Consider the following 23950-nt stretch of genomic DNA (forward strand, 5'->3'; position numbering starts at 1 on the left):
GGGAAAAGAGGAGAGAGATTTGGCAGATCACTCCTCCCCACCCCCGGAAAGGCTTCAGAGGAAATGCCAGAAGCCCCGTGGGTCTGATGTTGGTTGATAATACTGAGGGGATAGGTATCGCCTCTCTCTTTAGGGGTGTCATATTTATGATTCATGGCTTCATTTAGGTAATTGGGGTGGGGTAGCTGTGAGTGAAACCTCAGAGCCTTAGAGTGAAAACAGGAGAAATTGAGATATAAAGGGATTAAGAAGCTTGAGATAGCTAGCTCAAAGCAAAGAGGTAAGCACATATGAATGCAGGAAACGAGGGCTCAAGTACTCAGCCTGTGGAGATCTCTGCCGCTTCTGGGATTTCTTGTGTTCGTGCATTCCCAGATGCTGCCAGCAGAGGGCGATGCACAGTCACTTGAAAGCTATTTACTTTTTGCTTTTTTTTTTGAGGTCTCCGTCTCCCTAGGGGGCCAGAATGATCTCAAGCTGTACAACCCAGACTGGCCTGCAATTCTGGGGAACTCCCTCCTGTTTCAGCCTCTTGAGTGCTGGGAATCCTGAGTGCATGGAACATCATGGAAGCTCTAAGCCTGAGCCAGGCCAACATTCCTCCAATCTCTAGACTTTCCCCTCTAGGGATGGAAATGTATCTGAGGTTATGCTGTAAGGTGCTGGGATCACAAGGGGATGCCAGTCTCTATAGGATGACCTGGGTGAACCTGTCTGTTCATCAGCCCAGCAGGGAAATAGTTCTTATATGCAGGCAGCAGAGCAAGTCCCCGAGAAATGAGAAGGGAACACAGGAGCACACATAGCCCTAGGTCCAGATAAAGCAAAGAAACAGTTGGTCTTAGTGGTGCGTGCCTGTAGCACCAGCACTTGAGAGGTAGAGGCAGGAGATCAAGAGTTCAAGGTCATGCTCAACTGTGTTGTTGGTTTGAGAGTAGCCTGGGCCTCTTGTCTCCAGACAGACAGACAGACAGACAGACAGAGTGAAAGGTCAGCCCCAAAGTTGAAATTCTACTTACAGGCCGTTTAAGATTCTTTGTGCCAGCCAATCTGGGAGGATCTGTAGACCCAGTTCAACTACCAACACGAGGCATGAGATTGTGGGGCTCCCAAGCATCCCCAGCATCCCCAGCATCCCCAGCATCCTGCATCCCCAGCATCCCCAGCATCCCCAGCATCCACTGTTTGAAGGACGCTGGGACACAGCATTACACAGACAAGAGGAAGGTTTGGGGAGCTCTGGCTCCTCCTCCACACCTCACCCTCACACAGGGAAGCACCAGGCAAGTATATACAGACAGGAGCAGGAGTGGGGATTCCACACCACGTTCCAGGCGTGGCCGAGGCCCTCGGCTAGGTCCAGGGCTTTGTCTCGATGCCACGGGTACCTGACATTAATCCCAGGAAAGAGCTAGAGAGAGAACAAAGAGGGGAAGGGGCTGCAGCATAGACTGGCCACATGATCAAGGGAAGGGTCTCATGGGGTCAGCCCTTTGTGTTTAGAATGAAGGATCTGGTGTGGCTGACGCTCTGCTCCCAGGCTCTTCTCCAAGGCAAGCCCAGAGCCAGCCCGGGGCCTGACCCAGGAGGCTCCTCCAGCCCTGAGATTCTATCCTACCTCAGTCCCTGCCAGGATACAGGGTGGCCGGGCCACTCTCCTCAGCCACCTATCTCTGGAGCTTGACTGGGCTGGCCTGAGGTTTCACAACGGTTTCCCATGCACCTTGCCCAACCATTCGGAATGGGAACCTGTCATGACGGGTAAAGGCACAGGTGTGGACAAGCTGAGTGACAAACTCAGATGCAGAAAACCCAGTCAGTGTAAGGCTGTGGATCCTAGCAGAGCCAAGACACTCCAAACCTGTAAGGCAGCTCTACACCAAGAGCAGCCCGTGGAGCTGTGCATCTTGCAAGGGCTTACAGTGTGTTTGTGTATAAACACGCAGGCTCCTTGAGGCTCACTGGGTGCAGTCACATGTCCTTCAACTGTAAGGATACGGTCTCCAAACCTGATACAGGCAGTTTGGTCACTATGCAGAATACAGTGGCATAAACTGAGGTCACCACAGCTTTACCATGCTATACACACTGTTTGCTGTACTGTTACCATGTAGTATCTAACTGTATACAATAATAAGCTAGGGGAGGCAGGTCTGGGTTCACATTTCTTAACTGTAATGTTTACAGTTTTCATAAGGAGACTCCGTCTGCATATTACTGAGGGGAAAATGTAAGCTTTCTTTTCTTTTCTTTTCTTTTCTTTCTTTCTTTCTTTCTTTCTTTATTTATTTATTTATTTATTTATTTGGTTTTTTGAGACAGGGTTTCTCTGTATAGCTCTGGCTGTCCTGGAACTCACTTTGTAGACCAGGCTGGCCTCGAACTCAGAAATCCGCCTGCCTCTACCTCCTGAGTGCTGGGATTAAAGGCGTGTGCCACCATACCCAGCGTTCTTTTAATTTTTTTTTACATGTACAATCTATTAGGTTTTTTTTTAATGATTGAGGAAGACATAAGCAGAAGAATCCAGAGTTCAAGGTCATCCTCAGGTACATAGAAAGTTTGAGGCTAGCCTGTGCCACATGAGACCTTATGTTAAACCCAGCCAGACATGGTGGTACACACCTGTGCTCCCAGCAGTTGAGACTTCAAATGGAGTGGGGAGGCACAAGGCCCGTGATGCTGTTGCAAACCAACTGGCCAACCAACAGAAAGCACCTAAGGATGGTGCCAAGTCTGGGAGCCTCTGTGTGCCCAGGCGCTGGCACAGCTGGCCAGCAGAGGTGGAGCTGCTTTTGGTGAGATGCAGAGGTGTGTCCACAGCACTTCTCTCTGTGTTTTCTTACTTTTCTGCAAGGTCTAGCTATGTGTGACTTTAGCAAAGGAAAGAGGACGGAGAAGAGAGGAGAGGTGAGAGAAGAAAAGAGCAAACCCTGCGGTCCCTGCAGTCCAGCTGGATGGACACCTCCCCTTCCCCTCTGACCCTCCCTCTCCCTCCTCTGTAGCACTGGTGATGCCCAGTGCAGGCTCCACCTCCCATTTCACAGTTGCTGCAGGTGAGACTGAAACCTGGACTGTGCTGGTCCAGGATTAGGAGTTGCCTCCACGAGGCCTTGTTGCCCTGCCCAGCTTAGCCTTCTGGTCAGAGGGAAGCAGAGAGTGGGCTTCAAGCGCCAGCTATGGGCCAGCTCCTGTGATACCTGTGATGCCAGCCCCTCCCTGCTTCCCCAGCCAACAGCACTCTTTCACACCTTCAACACATATGCACTGGTTCTGGCCCAGGCCTACTGGACCCTGCCCTGGCCTGGCTCCAGTCGGTGCCCGGTGTGAGCAGAGTGCCCTCTTTCCCTTCCAGCCGCATTTCACTGCCTGCCTGAGATCAAACTCCCTACCCAGCGTGAGCACCCCATCCTGGGGTTCCAGCATCCCTTGCCCTACCCAGCCAGCCCCAGCCTCCTGGGTCTGCCTCATACTTTCCCTTTTGTCAGCAACCCCTCCCTCTCCATGTAGGAAATCCACACTCTCAGACCCTGCCTTAACACAGAGCCTTGCCCTAATTGTCTTCTCTGATTTCCAGGGGCACCTTGCATACCAGGTCAACTGACCTCCTCCCCTGACTCAAGAGCAGGCCACTTGTCCCTTAGCCCTGGCCCTAGTGTAATAAATAGCCTGTAAATCAAAGCTAGTAGGTTAGAATCTGGCTCTTGCTGCCTTACGTGAGAGATGGCACCTCCACGGGCAAGAACAGCACTGTGGGGTGAGCTGTGGGATTCGAACTCAGAAGTGCAAAGTGCTCAAAACAGGCACTTCTGAGGCCCGGCAAGGAGAAACTCAGATCCTGGGGCTTCTTTGTGCCTTGCCCTGGGGGCTGTCAGTTTCTGGGGCTCCCTATGATGCTGGTGGTGCTCTGCCTGACAAAACCTTGTCAATGGCATCCTTGGGTGTGCCCAGCATCAAGCATCAGTCTCAGGACCAGATGGGCTGACTCAGACCCATGGATACCCTCCATTTCTGGTCCAGGGACACAACCCTGCCTTTACTCTGGCTCCTGCCTCAAGTATTCGCTGGGGCTCTGAGGAGCCTCTGCCGGCTGTTTTGGAGGCCCTTGCACACTCCAGTTCCCAAGTTAACACCTTCTGCCCTGAGGGAGGCAGCCTTCGTGTCAACAGGCAGCCAGAAGGTGTGAAGGCAGCCAGTGCCTGGCCCAGGGGGAGCCTAGGCTGGTCCCCTCCACTGACCAGTAATGAGAATACCACCCAGTCCTGCAGCCCCTGCCCACCTGCTCATGCTGTGCCCTTCTGCACTCCTTTCCCACAGCCTGACACCCTGGGTCGGGGGACTCATGGGAGAAGCCAGACCTGTGGTCAGAGGCCAGGCTGTAATATGGTCTCATCTTCCTGGATCTGTTCCTAAATATGCACAGTCATTAAGGGCAGGTTGGGTCAGACACCTTGCCTACTAGCCTCACTGCACACCACACACCACACACCACACACACACACACACACACACACACAACCCAGTGTCCTCTCTCTGGCTCTGGGCCTCTTCTCTAGGGGGAGTTCAGAGGCTCCAGACCCACGACTCGACTCTGTGGACTCGTCAGGGGCCAAAGCAGTCATCTCCCCAGCTCCTGCACACACCCCTCTCACGACCATCAGGGTCAGGCCACTCGTTCTTTCATAAGGCAGCTCGAGGCAAGAGGACGGACTGGAGTAATTGTTCAGTGTGACATTAGGACCACTTACTACTCTTAGAGAGAACTTTGGTTCGGTTCCCAGGCCCCAGAAGTTATCTGACAACTGTCAAAAGTGAAGTTACAAACTGAAGGCACAGATGGTTGTGAGCCACCATGCGGGTGCTGGGAGCTGAATTCCAGGACTCTAGGGGGAGCATCATCCAGTGCTCTGAACCACCGAGTCATTTCTGCAGCCCCTCTGTAAGGTTTCTTTTTCTGAGATAGGCCTTTGCTCTGTAGCCCAGGCTGGCCTAGAACTCAGAACATAGGCTGGACTGGCCTCAGAACTGCAGCATTCTCAGCCTCAGTCTCCTAAGTGCAAGGATTGCAGGTCTGAGCCACCATGCCTTTTCCTATTGGACTGAATACCCCTAAATCCTTCATCTATTTCTCTAGTGACTCAGGCTGGAGTCCTATACCTAACCTCCCTTCCCTGAGCAAGGGCTTGTCTCCAGGCTCCTCCACTGTGGCCTCTGGTTTTGCCCCTTACTGCCTGGGTAGCAGGGGCGTCACCTTTGGGGTGAAGGCCGTGGCATCTTGCCAGTTCAAGCACAGCTTAGAGTTTGCATTCCATGCTGACAGCCTTCTCGAAAGTACTGCTTGCTGTTCACCCGCTGCCTCCCGAACCTGAACTTCCATAAGGGTGCATGTGGTTCTAGGCACCTCATCTTATTACAGCTGATGGGGGCAGGTCAGCCTGTGTCTATGGCTTTGGGTTCTGGCTGGTAGCCATCACTGGATACGGGTCTCACTCTAAATTAGATCACGCCATATCTTAGCTCAAGATCCCAACCTGTCAGTGCCTGGGCTGCAGAACCTGCGGCCTGTTGCTGAGACTTGTTCCAGGTGAACATGTCCCCATCATCTTCCAGAACACTAACTCTGATTTGAATTCACTTGACCAAGTTTCACCTGCCTGACTTGGCTCCTCTCTGTCAGTGAGGAAGGCCAAACACAACCTCGAAATGTCAGCTTAACGCGGTGACTTGTTTTCTTTAACATTAAAGAAATCCAGAAGCACTCCATGTTGTTGTCAATGACAGGGGTTTCTTTTGCCTCCCGCCACCTCAGTGTGTGGGTTTGCAGTGGACGATGGCCCAGGTTGCAGCCATTGCATAGGGCAGGATTGCAGTTGCAGAGTCCTGAGGTATTTTCCCTACCCTAGAGTGATAAGTGTAGCTGCAATACAAGCCAGTCAGGAGACTGAGGCAGGAGAATCACAAGTTTGAGTCCAACCTAGGTAACACAGTAAGAACCTGGATTTTGGGGCTGGTGAGATGGCTCAGCAGGTAAGAGCACCCGACTGCTCTTCCAAAGGTGCAGAGTTCAAATCCCAGCAACCACATGGTGGCTCACAACCATCNNTAATGAGATCTGACTCCCTCTTCTGGAGTGTCTGAAGACAGCTACAGTGTACTTAATAAATAAATATTAAATAAATCTTTTTTAAAAAAAAAGAACTTGGATTTTGTTTGTTCTATTTTAAAGCTCTCCCAGAAGACCTAACCGATGAAAGTCACTAAGATCTAGTTGGCCTTTCAATATGCAGAAGAATCCAGGCTATAAGCAGGTGCCAACACCGATAGCAACACGGCTCCCATGATTAAGGAAATAGGAGCCAGAGGTTGGAACGGGAAGGATGGGTAATGAGCAGCGTGCATACTCCTGAAGTCCATGCGCCTACCAATCCTGCTGGCCTTATCTAGCCTCTTCTCCCTCTGTCACAGGAAGGGGAGAGCCTATACATCCAGGACACGGAGGCCCAGACTCCAACTTCCTTATCCACAGCACAGCAGGGCAGACACAAGACCAGAGGGCAAGACTGAGGCCTAACTTGCCTGTGGAGCAGATTCCAGCGCACTGATTACCTGGCTTGGGCACTGAAAGGAACACTTCAGGGCTTCAGGGACGCAGTCGGTTTTCCTGATACCTGTGAGTCAGAACCTCACTCCCAGCAGGAAGTAGTTGTAAGTCTCCATTTCTGGACTAGCCTGATCTGGTCTGCTGGCCAGCACCTACAGCTCCGCATGAAGCTCAGGTGACCACAAGACCAAGAATATCCCCATGCTGGCTTCACAGAAGAAAATGGTGGGATGGCTTCCCAGAGAACCAGCACACTTTCTTCCTGCCAGGGCTGGCTAAGAAGACAACAGTGTCCTCACAGTCCAGTCTGTTCCTTGACCCCATCTACTGCTTCCGAACTTGCTATTGAGTGGAATTTTCAGCTCTGGGCTAAATGTTAGAGCACATGCTGTCTTACCTCACCCCAATCGTCACCCTGAAATCAGAACCCTCACCTCATAAAAGACAATACTAAAGTTGGGTCAGGTGTGATAGAGAAAGTGCTCTCTAATCCCAGCACTTGGAAGGCAGAAACAAGTGAATTTCTGTGAGTTTGAGGCTAGCCTGGTCTAGATAGTGAGTTCCAGGATAGCCAGGGCTAATATAGCGAGACCATGTCTCAAACATTTTTTTTTTAAATTAAAAAAACAGAAAAAATATAAAAAGAAAGAAGGAAAAAGAAAACACTAAAGTTAAATAAATTGTTAAAGTCTTCTTAGCTCAAAAGGGATGTAGCAGGGACCAATGATACAACCCAAAACAGTAACCACTAATCCCACAGCCTCTTTGTACTAAATGGAGGCTGATGAAAGACAGACTTTAGTTTCCCTTTGGGCAAACAAAGCCAGCATGAAGTGTGCCCTGTGATTTAAGGGCCTGACTGAAGAGCCCAGTGAAGAGCTTGGGTTTCATGTTTTAGATATATACTATGAAACCCTACCGTCAGCCTAGAACCTGGGCTCCCACACTGCAGAAGAAATAGGCCAGGCTACCCCAGTCAGGGCACAGTGCTGTGTATCACGTTCGGGGCTCTGTGCTGGAGTTAGACTTTCTTCACTCACCAACTCTACTTACAAGAAATCCCTCAGGCTGGCTGTGCAGGTCAGGGGAGGGAGTAGAGTACTGTTGGAAAGTCAGAACTGTCTGGAGATTACAAAGCCAGAAGATGACAGGGTCTCCAGTCCACCTGGCTGGCTGTGAACTCCATCTGTAGCTGATGCTGACCGTGAGTTACCAACTCTCTTATATTCACCTCCCAAGTCTGTGAAACCGTAACCAGCTCCATCCAGTCTCCATATTACACTCCACAACTGCATGTTTAGCTGTCCACACACTAGCAGAACATTCACAAACAAATAATAAAAGGTGGGATTTTTGTTTTGAGAAGCATGAATTAGATCAAGAGGAATGTTTATCTGAAATTTCAAGTGACTGTTTTTGTGGTTCTGGGGACTGGCCTGGGGCCTTAGCCATGGTAGGCCAGTGCTGTATCACTAAGCTCCAACCCAGGACACTGTTCTAAAATATCAGATGCAGATCAAGATACGCATGTAGAGCCACAGCTGAGTAGGTAGAATAACATTCGATGTTCTGTATCATGGCAGGGCAGCTATGGTTATGGCTAATTGTGTATTTTCAAATAGCTAAGAGAAAAGTGTGATGGCTAATACTTGTAACCCTAGCTCTTGGAAAGCTGAGGCAGGAGCATTTTCATGAGTTAGTGTCCAGCTTAAGCTCAGAGTGAGACCCTGTCTTAAGAAAATTAGATAGAGCTGGGCATGGTTTCACATGCTTGGGAGGTGAATATAGGAGAGTTGGTAATTCACGGTCAGCATCAGCTACAGATGTAAGTTCATAGCCAGCCAGGTGGACTGGAGACCTTGTTGTCCCAAAGGGAAAAAAAAAAAAGTCTGGGTGGTATTAGGATTTCTTTTGCTGTGATGAAACCCCACAAACAAAAGTAATTTGGAGAGGAAAGGGTTAATTTTCCTTATATTTCCACTTATGGAAGAAATTCAGACCAGGAACTCAAGTACAGCAGGAATCTAGAGGCAGGAGCTACTGAAGAGGTCATGGAGGGATGCTGCTTACTGGCTTGCTCTCTGTGGCTTGCTTAACTTGCTCCTTATAGCACCAAGAACCATCAAGCCCAGGGCTGGACCCTCCCACATCAATTACTAATTAATAAAGCGCTCTACAGGCTTGTTAGCAGCCCAATCTTATGCAGGCATCTCCTCACTTGAGGGTCCTTCTTCTCAAATGGCTTTAGTTTGTGTCATGTTAACATAAACTATACCTCACAAGGATGTTGGGGGGATGGCCGCAGAGGGGCTGCAAGCATGATGGGGGATGGCCGCAGAGGGGCTGCAAACATGAAGACCTGAGAACCATATCCAGGAGGCCATAACAGTTCTGAAGAGAAGATGGAATCTGCTTCCAGCATGCTGTTCTGGGAACTCACTTTGTAGACCAGGCTGGCCTCAGAAAGAGTCTCAGGGCTGCTGTGGCCTGTTGACATGGTTTGAGTATGTCCCCACAAGTTCCTGAGTTAGAACTCTGGTTCTTTCTATGGCAATCCTGAGGCGATACAGTAACTGATTCCGTCTGGCATCTACTTATAATGCTAACACTTGAGAGACTGAGGCAGACACAGTCCCAAAGTTCAAAGCCAACCTGGGCCCTATGCATGAAGATGGTGGGGACTTTTAAGAGATATTGGAGGTGGCTGGGTTGTCCTGAATAGGATATGTTCTCACAGGGCCCCAGTCAATTCCTACCAGAGACAGTTGTTACAAAAAAGGGCAAAACTGCCAAGAGTGGTGGTTGGCACAGGCCTTTAATCCCACGTGGGAGGCAGAGGCAGAGATGGGCAGATCTCAGTGTTCATGGCCAGCCTGATCTACATAGTGAGACCCTGTCTAAAGGGGGAGGGCATTTAAAAAATAAATTAGCTTTTAGAAAATTAAAATAAAATCACAGGAAAAAGAAGAGTCTGTTTTGTTGTCTGGCTTTCAGTACTGGGGATAAAACCCGGGTTCTGGCACATGCTAGGCAAGTGGTCGGCCACTGAGCTCACCCTCAGCCCCAGGAGGTGGGAATTAAAACGCAGAAAATCTCCCAGCAATCGAAGCAACGAGATAAATCAAGAGATGTCAATCGAGAAAATAGAACTCATCGTGGAAGTTCAATTCCAACGGAGTGAGAGCCTAGCTCACAAAAAGAAAAAGAAAAAGAAAAAACCAGAAAGAAAAGGTCGGACGTGGTGATGCACACCTTTCAGCCTGGTCTACACAGAAAGTTCCAGGACCCCTGGAACATTCCAGAACATGACAGAGAGATCTTGCCTCAGAAAAGAGAAGAAATTAATGTCTTGCGGCTCTGGGGGCTGGGACACTCCAAAGCACACTGCTGACATCCAGCCTCACCCATGGCTGAAGCCAGCGCATGCCAAGGCCGAGTGAGCCCATATGAGAGTAGAGCCCTCACGGCCCCGTCACCGCTCCAAGGCTCCCCTGCCCTTCGAACTGCTGAGCTGGGGGATAGGAGTGCCCCAGGACTGACCCAAAGCCTAGTAAGTACTGTGCACTTCCCAAGGAGACCTGAGTTCATGAGTCACATGGCTGCAGCTGAGCTAGACCAAGGGCAACCATCCAGGGCTGTCACTCGGGAGAGTCACAGGGCCTTTAGTCACAGGCCTGTCAGGTTTCCATCTTTCACAGTGAAATGTTTATTTGGTTATGTAATTAAGTTAATTTTTTAAATGCTAACCCTAAATAATAAGTGCTCTCATGCATGTATGTACACCACATGTGCCTGTTGGATCCACTAGAATTGAGGTTATAGATGGCTGTGAGCCATCATGTGGATGCTGGGAATTGAACCCAGGTCCTTTGCAAGAGCAACAAGTGCTCTTAACCACTGAGCAATCCCTCTAAAGTATTCTTGTCACACTCACCTCGAGTGATATTTTAGATTACATTACCCTTCTGCTCAAAAGTCACAAAGGCTCCCCATGGCCTTGAGAGCAAAATCCACCTCAGCCTGGTTCCAGATGCGTCTGGCCCTCCCACCTCCTCCCTAGCAGCTCCCTGGCATCCCACCACCAGGCCTTTCCCTTCTGGAATGTTCTCCATGCCCCCTCTCCCTAATGAAACAATGCTCTTGGTTCAAGACCCAGCTGGACCTGCTCAGCCTGGGTGGCTAAGGCCTGACTGCACCAGAAGCTCATTTAACCCTTAGTTTTCTCTCCTAGAGATGACGCAGGGCATGAGTGCCTGGAGATGATGCAGGGCATGGGTGCCTGGAGATGATGCAGGACATGGGTCCCTTGTTTCAATTGTAGTTGATGCTCAGGAAAGCCTGTCCTTGGCAGGTTTTATTACCTCAGCTGTTTCTCACAGAAGTCCTGGGAGCAGATGCCATACTTAGCTGTTTTGCCAACCAGGACAAGCTCAGGTAGGTTAAGGGCCCTGACATAAGCAAATGGGTGCCCATAAGCACTTTGAAACATTAGTGCCTGGGTTTGATTTGTTTTAGTTTTTTTTTTTTTTTTTTTTTTTTGAGACAGGGTTTCATGTAGCCCAGGCTGGCCTCAAACTTTCTATGGACTTGAACTCCTGATCCTCTGGCCTCTACCTCCCAAGTGCTTGGATTATAGCCATGAGTGGTCAACGGTGGCAGTATTGCGTTTTTGTTTGTTTGTTTGTTTGTTTGTTTTGATTTGATTTTCTTTTCTGAAACAAGTTGTTGATGGGTGCAGGTTGACCTCACCTCCCGCCAATTCTCCTGCCTCAGTCTCACAAGTGCTAAATTACTGGTATATGCCACCACACCTGTATCAGTCACTTCTTTATAAAGTGTAGGCACAATGAAAGCCCATAGCAAGCGCTTTCAGGATTATTCCAGGGAGGGCCGGAAGTCATTCTGTGCAGCAATTCCTGAGATGAGAAAACCAAAGGCTCAAAGAAATTAGGTGGCTTCAAGGTGGCACAAGGTGACAGCCCTCCAGGCTCCTGGGTTCCATCTTTAGTGGGTACAGATACTGTGGTCAATGGGATTTTTTAAGTGTCATTCAGCAAATTAGCTAATGGGGGGACCTGAGGAAGCCCCACTGTGCTGGTCGGATGCAGCACAGGCATAGCCCATTAAAGGTTAAAGATGAAGGGTGGCCGCTCTGTAAGTGAACCAGAGGCACAGGACAGACATCCAGGTACCCAGCAGCCATCCACCGTGGTGGTGGGTTCGGGGTGTGTGGTGGTGGGTTCGGGTGTATTCAGCCTGCAGTAGCGGGGCGGAGTGAGGGTGGGGGCTCGGTGAGAAGCTTAGCAACTCCATCCAGATGCGAATTGTCCCTCCCACACTTCCCGGCAGCAGGGGCCTCCATTAGAGCCTTCGAGGAGTCAGAATCCACACCTCTGCAAATGGGCCCGCTTTCCCAGGGCCCCCCTGCCCAGACCTTCCCTGGGCTCTGTGGGTTTTGACACCTCTCTGCAACCTGGCAGGGGACCACCTCACACCTTTAATCCAGATAAAAGCTAGGACCTGGAGGTGACCGGTCCAGCTTCCCAGAGTCACACCAGCCATGGCCCAGTCGCCTCCTCCTCAGAGCCTCCAGGGCCTCGACCACTGGGTCTTCTCCCAGGGCTGGGGCTGGGCTCAGCAATCGGACTCCACGTCTCCGGCCTCGTCCTCAGATTCGTCCGGTTCCTGCCCTTGCTACGCCACCCGCCAGCCCTCGCAGTCCGCGGGCCCGGCCCGCAGCGCGCGCACTACCCAGGCGGCCCCGACGGCGCCCCGACGAGCGCGCCCGGCGCCCGCAGGAGGACAGCGGCAGAGCGCCAGCGAGCGCGAGAAGCTGCGCATGCGCACACTCGCCCGCGCGCTGCAAGAACTGCGCCGGTTCCTGCCGCCGTCGGTGGCACCTGCAGGCCAGAGCCTGACCAAGATCGAGACGCTGCGCCTGGCCATCCGCTACATCGGCCACCTGTCGGCCCTGCTGGGTCTCAGCGAGGACAGTCTGCGGCGCAGGCGCCGACGGAGTGCGGACGCCGCGTTCTCTCACCGATGCCCTCAGTGCCCCGACGGTGGCAGCCCCTCACAGGCTCAGATGCTTGGTCCTGGCCTGGGATCAGCCATGAGTAGTGGGGTGTCCTGGGGGTGTCCGCCTACTTGTCCTGGACCTCTAATCTCACCTGAAAACCTTGGGAGCAGGATCTCCAACGTGGATCCCTGGGTGACACCTCCTTATTGTCCCCAAATACAGTCACCCTTACACCAGTCCCTAGACAAAGCCGCTGACACCTCTCACTGGGCACCACCCCAAGCATGTCCTGGCATGCAGATATCCCCAGAGCCTAGGAACAAGACTGAACACTGGACCCAATCCACTGAACCTGCAGAGCTGACTAAAGTGTACCAGGTAGGTCCCATGACCCCTGCCATCTTCTATGGCTTCAGTTGGAACTAGAGTGGAGGGTCTCTCGTTTGTACAGGGTCTCCTACTCTTCAGGTCCCAGGTTATCCAATGAAGGGACAGATGGAAATAGCCTTATTGACCTCCTGTAGGAGAAGAGATGAGGCCCCGGAAAGTTATAGCCACTGCTATAATTGTCACCTCTGCTGTGCAACAGTCAAAAGTCACCACGGCTCGGGAAAGAGAGGATGACCCTCAGACTTACACAGAGGCCAGGGTGGAAGGTGAGGGCCTTCACTAGCAGGAAGTTCTAAGTTCAGTGCATGAGTGAGGCCCAGGGGTATTGGCAGCACCTCCTAAATAGATCCTTCTGGAAGTGGTGACCTGAGTGTTTTCTGTGAGATTCATTCATCCATAAATGACTTGTGCTCCATAAAAGAGTATAATGATGACTAGGTTTTACCAAGCACTCGCTGTTTCCTTTGTACTTTACCCGTATCCAATTATACAGCTCTGTGATGCATTATGATGCTAATACAGCACTACGAAGTATTAGCACCCCATTTTACAGGTGGGAAAACTGACATGAAGAAACGTCTCATAGCAAAGCTAGGATCTAAAGGTTGGCAGTGGGTCCCCAGAACCAGGGTCCTTGATTTCTATGTCCCACTGTATGGGTTCCCCTGAGACCATGCAGACAGCACCAGCTACACTGGGGAACCAGCTACACTGGGGGAAAGAGCCAGGTTTGAACTCTCCAGTCAGTGACCATGTCATAAACCTTTCCTGTTTCTCTTGCAGAGTCTTTCTGTGTCTCCAGTGTCCCTGGGAAGCCCACCTCTCCTGCCCCGCCCATCATGCCAGAGACTACAACCTCAGCCCCAGTGGGGCTGCTGGGGCCACAATGCAGAGGTGCTGTCCACCTCTGAGGATCAGGGTTCCAGCCCTGCCCTCCAGCTTCCTGTGGCCAGCCCCAACCCCAGCTCAGGCCTGCAGCTCAGTGGCTGTCCTGAACTTTGGCAGGAAGATCTGGAAGGGCCCCCACTGAATATTTTCTACTAATATGGCCTTACCTGCACCCTGCGGTGTGGATTTGGGCTGCCTTAGAAGTGCCTTTATCTGCTTCTTCTGTGACATTTTGAGGTCTGCTTAGCTATGGCTCCCCTTCCCCAGATAATCCCTTTCATGGAAACGGTGTCTGGGATAGATAAACATCGGGTACCTTCACTGTCTGGAAGGGAGCTGTGACAAGACCCTCTACCTCTAGGAATCTTCTAGAGCAGCGGTTCTCAGCCTTGCTAATGCTGTGACCCTTTAATACAGTTCCTCATGGTGTGACATGGACTCATGGTTCCTCATGGACTGCCATGACAGATGCTACCAACTGGGTAGCTTGAAGGACAGATCTTGAAGGCCCCCCAACCATAAAATTATCTTTATTGCTACTTCATAACCATAATTTTGCTACTGTTATAAATCATAATGTAAATCTCTGTGTTTTCTGGTGGTTTTAGGTGACCCCTGTGAAAGGGTCATTCCACACTCCACCCCCAAGGGGTCACAACCTACAGGTTGAGAACCATTGTTCTAAAGGCTCAGCGCTCTGCCCAGCACAGGCTGAGCTGCTCTGAGTACGGGGTGGCCTGAGTGTGGAGGACAAAGCAGGTCCATGTCCTGCTTGCTGGGGATAGCTGGCCAGAATCATATATGCTGGTTTTATAACTGTTTTATTGTTGTTTTATAATTAAAAAAAAGAAAAGAAAAGAAAACCAACAAAAACTTGTTTGCTTCTGATTTTTCTTAAATTGGCATAGGTTTCCTTGCCTTTTTAAAGGGAAAGGCTTTTCTGTTGAGCAGATAAAAAGTCTGCCACTTCAGCCCTTCTGCAGTCTAAGCCTGCCAAGGTTGACGTGGGCCCCAGCTTGTCACTTTGACAGTGTTTGCTGTACCTGGCTGAGCACAGGGGCCAGGAGCTGCACCTGGCCTACAGCGATAGGTGGCTGAGCCTTGAGGGTATGTATGCGTGCAGTCATGAACAAGCACGGGGACACTAGATGCCCAGACACCTGGGAGGTAGGGCTCTTTCACAGTTATAAGAACGGTGGTGCTGGGCACCTTTAATCCCAGCACTCCAGAGACAGAGCTAGGTAGCTCTCTCTGTGTTGAGGCCAGCCTGGTCTACATATGGAGATCCTTCCCAGGGAACCAGGGCTGCACAGAAACAGCCAGGTTGTCTAAAACAAAACAAAACAAACCAGGGCTGCACAGAAACAGCCAGGTTGTCTAAAACAAAACAAAACAAAACAAAAACAAAAACAAAAACCAAAAAAAAAAAAAAATCCCACATTTTTCTTGTTTTGTTTCAAATGATGCTGAGTCGCCCCTCCCAGCGAGGCCCAGTTTTAGTTTGGTGGACTGCCATGACAGATGCCACCAACTGGGTAGCTTGAAGGACAGAGACTTACATTAGTTCTAGATGCTGGAAGCCCAAGACCAGAGCAGAGGCAGGTCTAGCTATGTCCCCCGCTTCCCCGCTTTCCTTGCAGAAACCCTCTTCCTCCTTCTTTTATCTGTGTAATAATAATCTCTTACTGGAATACCAGTCATGCTAAGTGTGTGTATGTGGTGTATTGCATGTGAGTGTGCAGGTGCTCACACACCCACATGTGGAGTCCAGAGTAAGGACTAAGGCTCTCTTCCTCTATCACTACACTTCACCTTAACTGCCTTGAGACAGAGTCCCTCACTAAACCAGAAGCTCACTGGATCCGCCTGGCTGGCCATCTCAGGATCGCTGTCTCTGCCTCTCAATGCTGGGGCAGCAGACACACCTAGCTACTCCTAGGTCTTCTGTTGTGTTGTGTTTTTTTACAAGAGTCCTGGGGATCCCCCTGCTTGAATAGCAAGCGCTCTGACAGCCATTTCCCCAGTCCCTCCTCCCCATTTAATCTTAAAATAACTTTCCCCAAAGTCAGTCCCATTCTTAGGTACTAGACTGAACTTGCTCTCTGTCGCTGTAATTAAATTAAAAGGAGAACATTATTCTTGGCTCGTGGTTCTGGAGGCTCCAGCGGTTCCAGTCTAGATCAAGTTGCTTTTGATTTTACGAAAACAAGGATGCACGGCAGATCAGAGCACTCACTCCCAGAACCTAGAGGCAAGGAGAAGAAGCCTGGGGTTCTCCAGCAAGGCCTCACCTTCCAGTGGTACCACCCTGGGTACCAAGCGGGCAAGGGCACATGCGAGATCGAAGTCAGAGCAAGGGGCTTCTATTTGCATTTTAAGGAACCTCATTCATCCTGATGCTAAGTGCCAGAGGAAATTACTCCCCATTAGTCAGGTCAGTTATAGGGAGACCCATAATCAGTGCTTGGGTTCTAAATGTAAAATGTTAAGATGAGGATTGCACATAGGGACCATTTCATTCTTTAGTTACTAGACCATCAGTCCTGTTGCTTCATCTTCAGTAAGCCTAACAGGCTCTGAGAAAAGGAAATGGTGATCTATTTGCAGCGGATGTTTTGAATTGGTTGGGGGAGAGACAGAGAGTTGAAGAGAGAATATCAAAGGAGGCAAGATTAGGTGGAACCTTGTAAGATAGTGATGAGGAACTCAACTTCCTTCCTGGGTAGCAGATTCTCGGACTGAGGATTAGCTCAGTTGGTACAGTGCTCGTCTCACATGCGGGAGGCTCTGGGTTCAATCCCCAATACCACATAAAACCGGACATGGCGGTAATCCGTGCAGGGGGCGAGGACGGAGGCAGGAGGGTCACGCTCAGCCACATAGCAAGTTCAAGGCCATCATGGGATGCCTCAGACTCTGGATCAAGAACAAGTCACCAGAGAGAGAGGAAGGGAGGAAGTTATTGATTCCCTGACCAGGATCTTGGCCATACACGGGGGCCTCTCATGTGTGAGGACCTTTGCCCTATGTGACAGCCCATTGTCTGCTGACCTACTGAGCCTCAATTTCCCCTCTCCTAAAGGGAAACGGACTTAGGTGATTATCAGGGACCCATTCTTTTTTCTCATCTGTTAGAAGTGATCTACTTCCAACTTCAGGGTCTGACAGTCCCTAGGAACTGTCACTCACTTATCCTGGAAAGATGAGAAGACCCTGCAGTGTGTGTGAGTGCATGTGCACACAATACACATAGACACATACATACACACATACACGCACATACACAAAGGTACACACATACACATAGACACATATACACACATAGGCACACACACACATATAGACACATAGGTGCACACACATACACACACACAGGCCCCACTTATTCCAGTGCACTGCAATCAGCTCTTCCTTACTGAGGAACTGTGGGTGAGCTTTGAAACTCCTTTGAGGATGTTTCTTCAAATGTGGCATGGAGCTCATAACAGACTCCACCTGCCCTTCAGGGTTCCTATATTTGGCACAAGGTGGCTGCTCAAGAAATGGAATCTTTGAGTGTGGTCACATCCCCTATGACCCAATCAGGTGGCTCCCAAACTCGATTGGGTCTTGAGCCACCTGACATAGCGTCCAGCTTAGAGAGGGACTTGGAGGTCCAGATGGGGTTGGCTGCAACTGTTCTTCCTCACCCGCTCATGTTCCAGCTGAGGAAAGATATCTAGGAAAGAGAACAACTTCCCATAGCTCCCAGCAAGGTGTGGGTATCCCGCCCGTGACCAGTCTGCTGTTCTCTGTTTCCCAACAGGATGCAGGTCTTCGTGGTGGTCTCATTAGATCTGACCCCAAGGCAGAACCAGACAAGTGCCAACGCTTCCTACGATTCACATTTTCATAGGGCAAGCTCCCAAAGGGATGGAGGGAGGTGTTCCCTGCTCCAGGCCTCAGCACTGAGGACCCACAGGGTGGTGGGGAGAGGATCCACCTACCAGCTACAATGAAATATGAGCATCCTCTGGAGTTTGGCAGATGTCCAGTTCCCTTCCATGTGTTCATCACCTGTGGGGACCGTGCATCCCAATCAACCCAACCATCCAATCACCTGGCTGGAGCTTCCAGGAAGGCTAACCAGCCTGATGCTCCCGGAGTAGCAAGAACCACCTCAAGTAACTGCCACCTCTCTTTGCCCCCTAGAAGCAGGCAGGCTCAGTTCTGCCTCTCAAAACTGTAACACCTCTCTGTGCCCCCACCCATCCCGTGACTTTGAGTTTCATGAAGACAGCCCTGAACTACATCTCAAAGCAGCAAGAATGGCAATGCCGGTGGGGTGGCTGTCTGGATGACTGGGGAGTCTTCTCTTTAGAGGAGAAGTACTGCCTGAATACTCTAATGGCCCTGCAAAAAAGATACCATGCTGGCTCTACATGCAGGCAGCTCAGGCTTGGAGCAGTAGGCATGCTTGGCTCAGAATCAAGGCTGCACTAAAGGTTAACCCAGCCAGGTTCATCCCTAACCTTCAGATGCTATTAGGAGACCACTGGGGCTGCTGCTGCTGTCTATTGGAGGCATCTTCATCCCTGCTGGCAAGGAGGAGTTCATTTTCCTGGCAGGCAGAGGCTGGACAGGCAGTTGGCAGCTTGCATCCTAGTTAGTCTCTGCTCTCTGACCCTGGCCAAGCTCCCGTGAACAGGCTTTTGGCTCTGGGGATCTGAGCAGCATCTCAGGGACCGGTGTCCTCTGGCCACACAGGGCCTTATGAGTGCCAGTATTTTAAGGAGATAGGGGACAGGAGCTTGTAGGTGTGGGTGTCACAGACTCTAGCTCAGCTCCCAGTAAAGGATAGTTTACCACTAACATGCAGTGATAGAGCCAGAGGCTAGCTCCTATACTCTCAGGCCTCGGTGTGGCTGTGTAGCTCTCCAGAGTCTAGTTAGTATGCATTAGGCTTGATCCACAGCACTGAAAAGGTTCAATTAAAGACAGAACAAAACACCTGAGATTATGATAGTCTATGATCATTTACCATCAGCTTGGAAAGAGGGTGCAGAAGAATTCCCCCTCTCTGTCTCTCTCTGTATCTGTCTCTCTGTGTCTGTCTCTGTCTCTCTCTCTCTTTGTCTCTCTCTCTCTCTCCTAAGCCAATTCTCCCCTCTGATATCCACAGAGCCCAGAACCCACCAGGGACCCAAAATGGTGAGACTCACCCCTCCCCCTGCAGAACGCCAGAAGGTCAAGTGCCAGTCATGGCTGCTGGGTACTGGCGACAGGAAGGGTGGGTGCTGGAGTGGAGGAGCCCGGAGATTTAATCTAGGGCAGCCCAGGGAGCCTCCGGCAGGCCCTCCTCACCAAGGCTGGATACAGGATCTTGCCCTCCCTTGCCTTTTGATATGCAGATAGAAGGACAGACGTCAGGAGCTTTCCTGGCCCCAGTACCTGGTCACCCCCTCTCTCTTGGGAAGAAGGACTGCCTGGAAGCCAGATGGGGCTAGGAATGGTGGTACGTGCCTCTCAAGGGTAGGCCATGTGTGAAGTGTCACAGCCATATTAGCCACTAGAAATGGAGAGTGGTGAAGCCATCGTAGCTGCTTGGCACAGTTCCAGCAAAGCTGAGCAGCCTGCTGCAATGGCCGTCCTTCCACCTCTAACCTTTGCGCTCTGGTCCTTGCATGCTGTGTTCCTGGGGACTTTCTGCATTATGATTCATTTTATGTCTTTTCCTGAGAAAACTTACGTCTGAGTCTTCTTAGGAAAAAAAATCCTAAAATTAACTTTAGTTGGCCACTATTTGGAAGTTTTCCTCATGCCCTGGAGACCGTTGAGCACAGGTAAACACATAGTTAGATGGAGAATCTTCTTGGGGCATCTGCCCCTGAGCAAACTCAAAGGGCATAGTCAGTGCCAGACAGAGAAAGACAACTGACAAACCCTGACTAGCCAGGAGAGACGGTTACAGATTTAAGTACAGTATGCTTATGGCTTTCTGAAAATGTAGTTTACAGATAGAGGGCCCTAAAGGGTACATCCCTGGAGGAATAGAATTCAGTAAATTAGATAGATTGATTATACAATAAACTTTTCCTACTTTATAGTGTAGATGATGAAACATTATAAAAGGAGTTAGGTGTTAGTCTTTGCTATTCATAAAAAGATGAGTCTAGATATCGTCTGTTTGTCTGGAGTGCTTTAAGACTGCATACACTGCCAGGCTACAAGCAGACTGTCATGTAATAAATGTGTTTCTTTTGGAGGAGTTGTTCTTTAGATTCTTTAAGTTGGAGTTATGGGGCTAATAATAATAAGATCTGTTCTGTTTGTATTTTCTAATTGTAACTGAAGTGGTAACCCTGGACATATAATGAAAAGCCAAACATACACTCTGTAGCACTTGGATAATAGTCTCTTTGTTCTGCGAAACTTGTATAAAAAAACACCTGGTTGCTAGTCAGTCAGATTAGAGGATAAAAAGAGGTCTGATTGCTAGTCAGAGCCACAGAAGCAGCCTGATTAATACCAAGTGAGAGCTGCGAAATTCCCCTGACCTGACCATTGCCTGACTTCCTCCCTCTCCTCCAGTCACAGATTCCTTATCTCCTCTGATGAGGCTCAGTCAGCAAGGGGTTGGAGGAGGGAGGCACAGGAAGTCAAGGTCACTCTTAGCTACACAGCAAGTGGAGGCCAACCTGGGCTACATATAGAGTTCTAGGCCATCCAGGGCTTAAAAAAAAAAAAAAAAAAAAAAAAAAAAAAAACCAGCTGGGAAGTAATATTTGTGGGTAATAATTGATGTCCCAAGACCACCAGTCAGGGCGGAGGCTGAGTGAGCTTCCTACAACCAGGCTCTGACAGTATTTTTGCTGAAAAACAAAACAAAACAAAACAAAACAAAACAAAACAAAACAAAAAAACCTGACTCTTCACACAGGCCCCCACAGTAACAAAAGAATACCCCTGCCTGTCTTCTCCATCTTTTTGCCTAAAGCTATCAGACCAGGGGCTGGAGAGACGGCTCAGTCAGTAAAGAGTCCGCCTCACAAACTTGGAGATCTGAGCTCCTTCCGAGCCTCAGCACGCAAGTACAAAAGCTAGTCACCGTGGCGCATGCGCGTCAGTAACCCCAGCTCTGCGAGCTGGAGACGGTAGAGTCAGCAGGGCTCAGCGGGCAGCGAGCTCTCACAAAAATAAGTAAGTCGGTGGCTGGTGGGAGAGGAAGACACCTGATGTTGAATACCCCTGGCCTCCACACGCATGTATACACATGCAGAGACGTGTGCGCTCACAGACACCACACCCGGGTGCCAACAGAAGAATTAGAAGGACAGAGAGCAGCTTTGTAAGCCTGGTGACCTGAGTCTGATCCCCTGGAACCGGAGTAAAGTGGAAGCAGAGAACCAGCTTCATGAAGTCATCCTCCCCAGGAGCCACCCCCCACCTCCACTTTGAAAACCCCTTTGGGTCAGATTACTGAACTCTGCCCACAGGTACACTAACTACTCAAAAACTGGGGGATGTCTGAACATTTTCATCTTTCTTCAAGGCTGAAAACATAGAGAGCAACAAAGGCACTTTACCCTCAGCTTTTTTACAGGGTCCCATTCCAGACCTCTAAGAGGGCATCACAAACTATCCGGTCACAGGCGGAGCCTCAAAGACAATCAGTCTACGAGGGGACCAGCCCTTACACAGAACCAGCTTGCTCCTCTCAAGCAAAAAGGGTTTTGTGGATCGCCTTGAAGAACCAAACCAAGAGCCCCTCAGACCACACCTAGACTAAGACTGCTTAATCATGACCGTTTCCCTCTGGCCTGCGGCCTCAAATTCGTTTTGATTCACTTATGCCTAAAGCTTGTGTCGGAGATAGAGTTGGGAGTCGCTGGCCCCTTTGCCTGCCCCTCCAGTGTGCTTGTTGTGTTTAAGAATCTCCCTCCCTCCCTCCCTCCCTCCCTCCCTCCTTCCCTCCCTCCTCAGACAGGGTTTCCCTAGGGCTCCAGCTCCTGGTCCTTCTGCCTCTGTGTGCTGGGAACAAGACTGACTGTACTGCTATGTCTAGTTTGCTCATCTTTTTAACTTGCAAACTGAGCTCAGCCTGGTGTTGAGACTGACAGAATTGTGGACTGTCGCTCTAAGGGTTCTGGTGATCTCTTCATTTGCTAGCCCATCCCCCTGGGGGGTGGGTGGGTGGGAGCAATAAGTATTAGGCACAGGAGGCTCCCAAACTCTCCTGTCCCAGTGCCTTGTTTGCCTCTAACCATCAGCTCCATCCTTCTGTCACCCTGGAACCTGGAGAGGGGGGTGCATGCCCTTGCTCATGATCTCAGCATTTAGGTTTGGGGGCCTCTACTGTACTGCCTTGCCCCATTGTCCCAGGTGCCCATTCCTGTTTGACACAATAGGAGGCCCACAGCCAGCACTCTGACATTGGTAAGGTGGATGCTCCCTGAGACCCAGCTCTTACCACCCTATGTACCACCATATGTACCCCTCCTGGAGGTTCCTCATACCCAACCCCCAAAAACCTGTCCTGGGAATCAGGCTGCAGTAAACTTGCAGCCTGACACTGTATGGGGCAGGAAGGTGTCCTCCTTCCTCCCCTCCCCCAGACCTACAGCATGCCCCCCCACTTCCCCTTTCCAGCTTCCCTAACCATTGTGCTAATCTAATGCTCCCACTGAGTGAGTGACAAGTCTGGAAGCTCATTTTAGAAATTTTTTATTTACATTTTCTCTTAAAAATATATATAGATCTTGTGCCCTGTTGATTCTTTGGTTCTGGATCTTGTGGGGGAGGGGAGGGGTGGGGACAGTAAAGCATTCAGGGAGTCTCTTTCCAGGCTGCCCTTTGTCCAGTAAATCTAGCCTCAGAGCTGGGTTTCCCTGAGATTAGCCACAGAGGCCTGGGCCTGGGGCAGAGTTGGCACGAGGGGCAAGAACTGGGAGGTGTCTGGCAGCCTGACGGTTAGGAGCTAGGCTGGCTCCACAGGCTGGAGACTTCATCCTCAAGGGTAGGATGCTGTCCATCCTCTGGAGCTCTGAGGATGGACAGGCTGCTGAGATAGTAAGAGGTGTCACACTGGGACAAGTGGTTCTCCGAACCAGGGACTAACTGCTGTTCTCTGTGAACCACTTGAATACCACATCTTTGTTCTCCTTCACCCAGTTGATGTTGGCCTTCGTCTTCTCCAGGGCTTGCTCCAGAGCCCGAGTGCCGGTGCCGAAGCCTGTGGCCGAGTTTTCTGCCTTAAACTGCTCCAGCTGTTTAGGAAACCAAAGCATCAGGATCTGGGCTGGTTCTCCAACTCAGCCCTGAGGAGAGGGGCTCTTCCCAGTCCTCTGACTCCCACCCCACTCGCAGGCCCCGGGGGGGGGGAGCATATCTTGTTCCCCTGATAAAGGGCTCAATCCTTCACCTCTCTTTGGGGTTAAGTGTTCACCTACCCGGAAGTTGTGAAACCACAGCCCCAAGTGGGATCTGCTCAGAGGGTATCGGGCTTTATTGTGCAATATCTCAATGAGTTAGCCCTGATTTTCACCTGAAGCAGCTCAAGCCAGCAATGAGCCAATGAGACAGGCGGCCTGCCACGTGGGAGCCACAACTGTGGACATTTCTGAACCTTAACGCATGGTGTTGCTTCCGTGCCTCAGTGGCTCTTTACAAAAAGTATCAGTAAGGGTGCTGCTCGGGGGTGGGACACTTGCTAAGATGATGGAGACCCTGGGTTCCAATCTCATCACTTCAAAACAGTGAAGTGGCATAAGGAGTACAGGGAGAGGGCCTGTACAGGATTTTGTGCACACAAAATCCTAGGGAATCTGTGAAAGAACTATCACAACGCAGGCTGAGCTACAGCTCTGTTTGCCCGGTTGCCCGGCATGTGAAGCCCTCCTCAATTCCATCCCCAGCACCAGAAAAACAAAAGGAAACGGGTTAGAACTAACGATCCGACAAGATTTCATACTATAGAACCAGCATACAACATCAACTGTACTCCTAGGGACAACAATGAAAACCAGGGAAGGCAGAGAAGTTTTCACTTTTTTTTTTTTTTTTTTTTTTTTTTT

At 50.3% G+C, this 23950-nt stretch overlaps 2 protein-coding genes across 2 annotated transcripts in view; one reads left to right on the plus strand and one right to left on the minus strand.

Annotated features, from left to right (window-relative positions):
* The first annotated feature begins 12139 nt into the window (after nucleotides 1-12139).
* On the plus strand, nucleotides 12140-14201 carry Mesp2 (mesoderm posterior bHLH transcription factor 2). The gene is made up of 2 exons (XM_021222283.1): nucleotides 12140-12998; nucleotides 13794-14201. Exons 1-2 carry the CDS (start codon nucleotides 12162-12164, stop codon nucleotides 14052-14054), a joined length of 1098 nt encoding a protein of 365 aa, XP_021077942.1. The 5' UTR covers nucleotides 12140-12161; the 3' UTR covers nucleotides 14055-14201.
* Nucleotides 14202-22634: 8433 nt separating this feature from the next.
* Anpep (alanyl aminopeptidase, membrane) overlaps nucleotides 22635-23950 on the minus strand; it is a 19750-nt gene continuing 18434 nt past the window's right edge. The window contains exon 20 of the mRNA XM_029533115.1: nucleotides 22635-23143. Coding sequence (XP_029388975.1) covers nucleotides 22991-23143 — 153 coding nt within the window. The 3' untranslated portion in view covers nucleotides 22635-22990. The remainder of the gene's footprint in view (nucleotides 23144-23950) is intronic.

Source organism: Mus pahari, chromosome 1, assembly GCF_900095145.1.
Source record: "Mus pahari chromosome 1, PAHARI_EIJ_v1.1, whole genome shotgun sequence".
Classification (NCBI taxonomy): domain Eukaryota; kingdom Metazoa; phylum Chordata; class Mammalia; order Rodentia; family Muridae; genus Mus; species Mus pahari.

Coding starts and splice junctions, on each gene's coding strand:
- Mesp2 (XM_021222283.1), top strand. CDS start 12,162: ATGGCCCAGTCGCCTCCTCCTCAGAGCCTCCAGGGCCTCGACCACTGG. Junction 12,999..13,793: donor AGCTGACTAAAGTGTACCAG/GTAGGTCCCATG, acceptor TTTCTCTTGCAG/AGTCTTTCTGTGTCTCCAGT.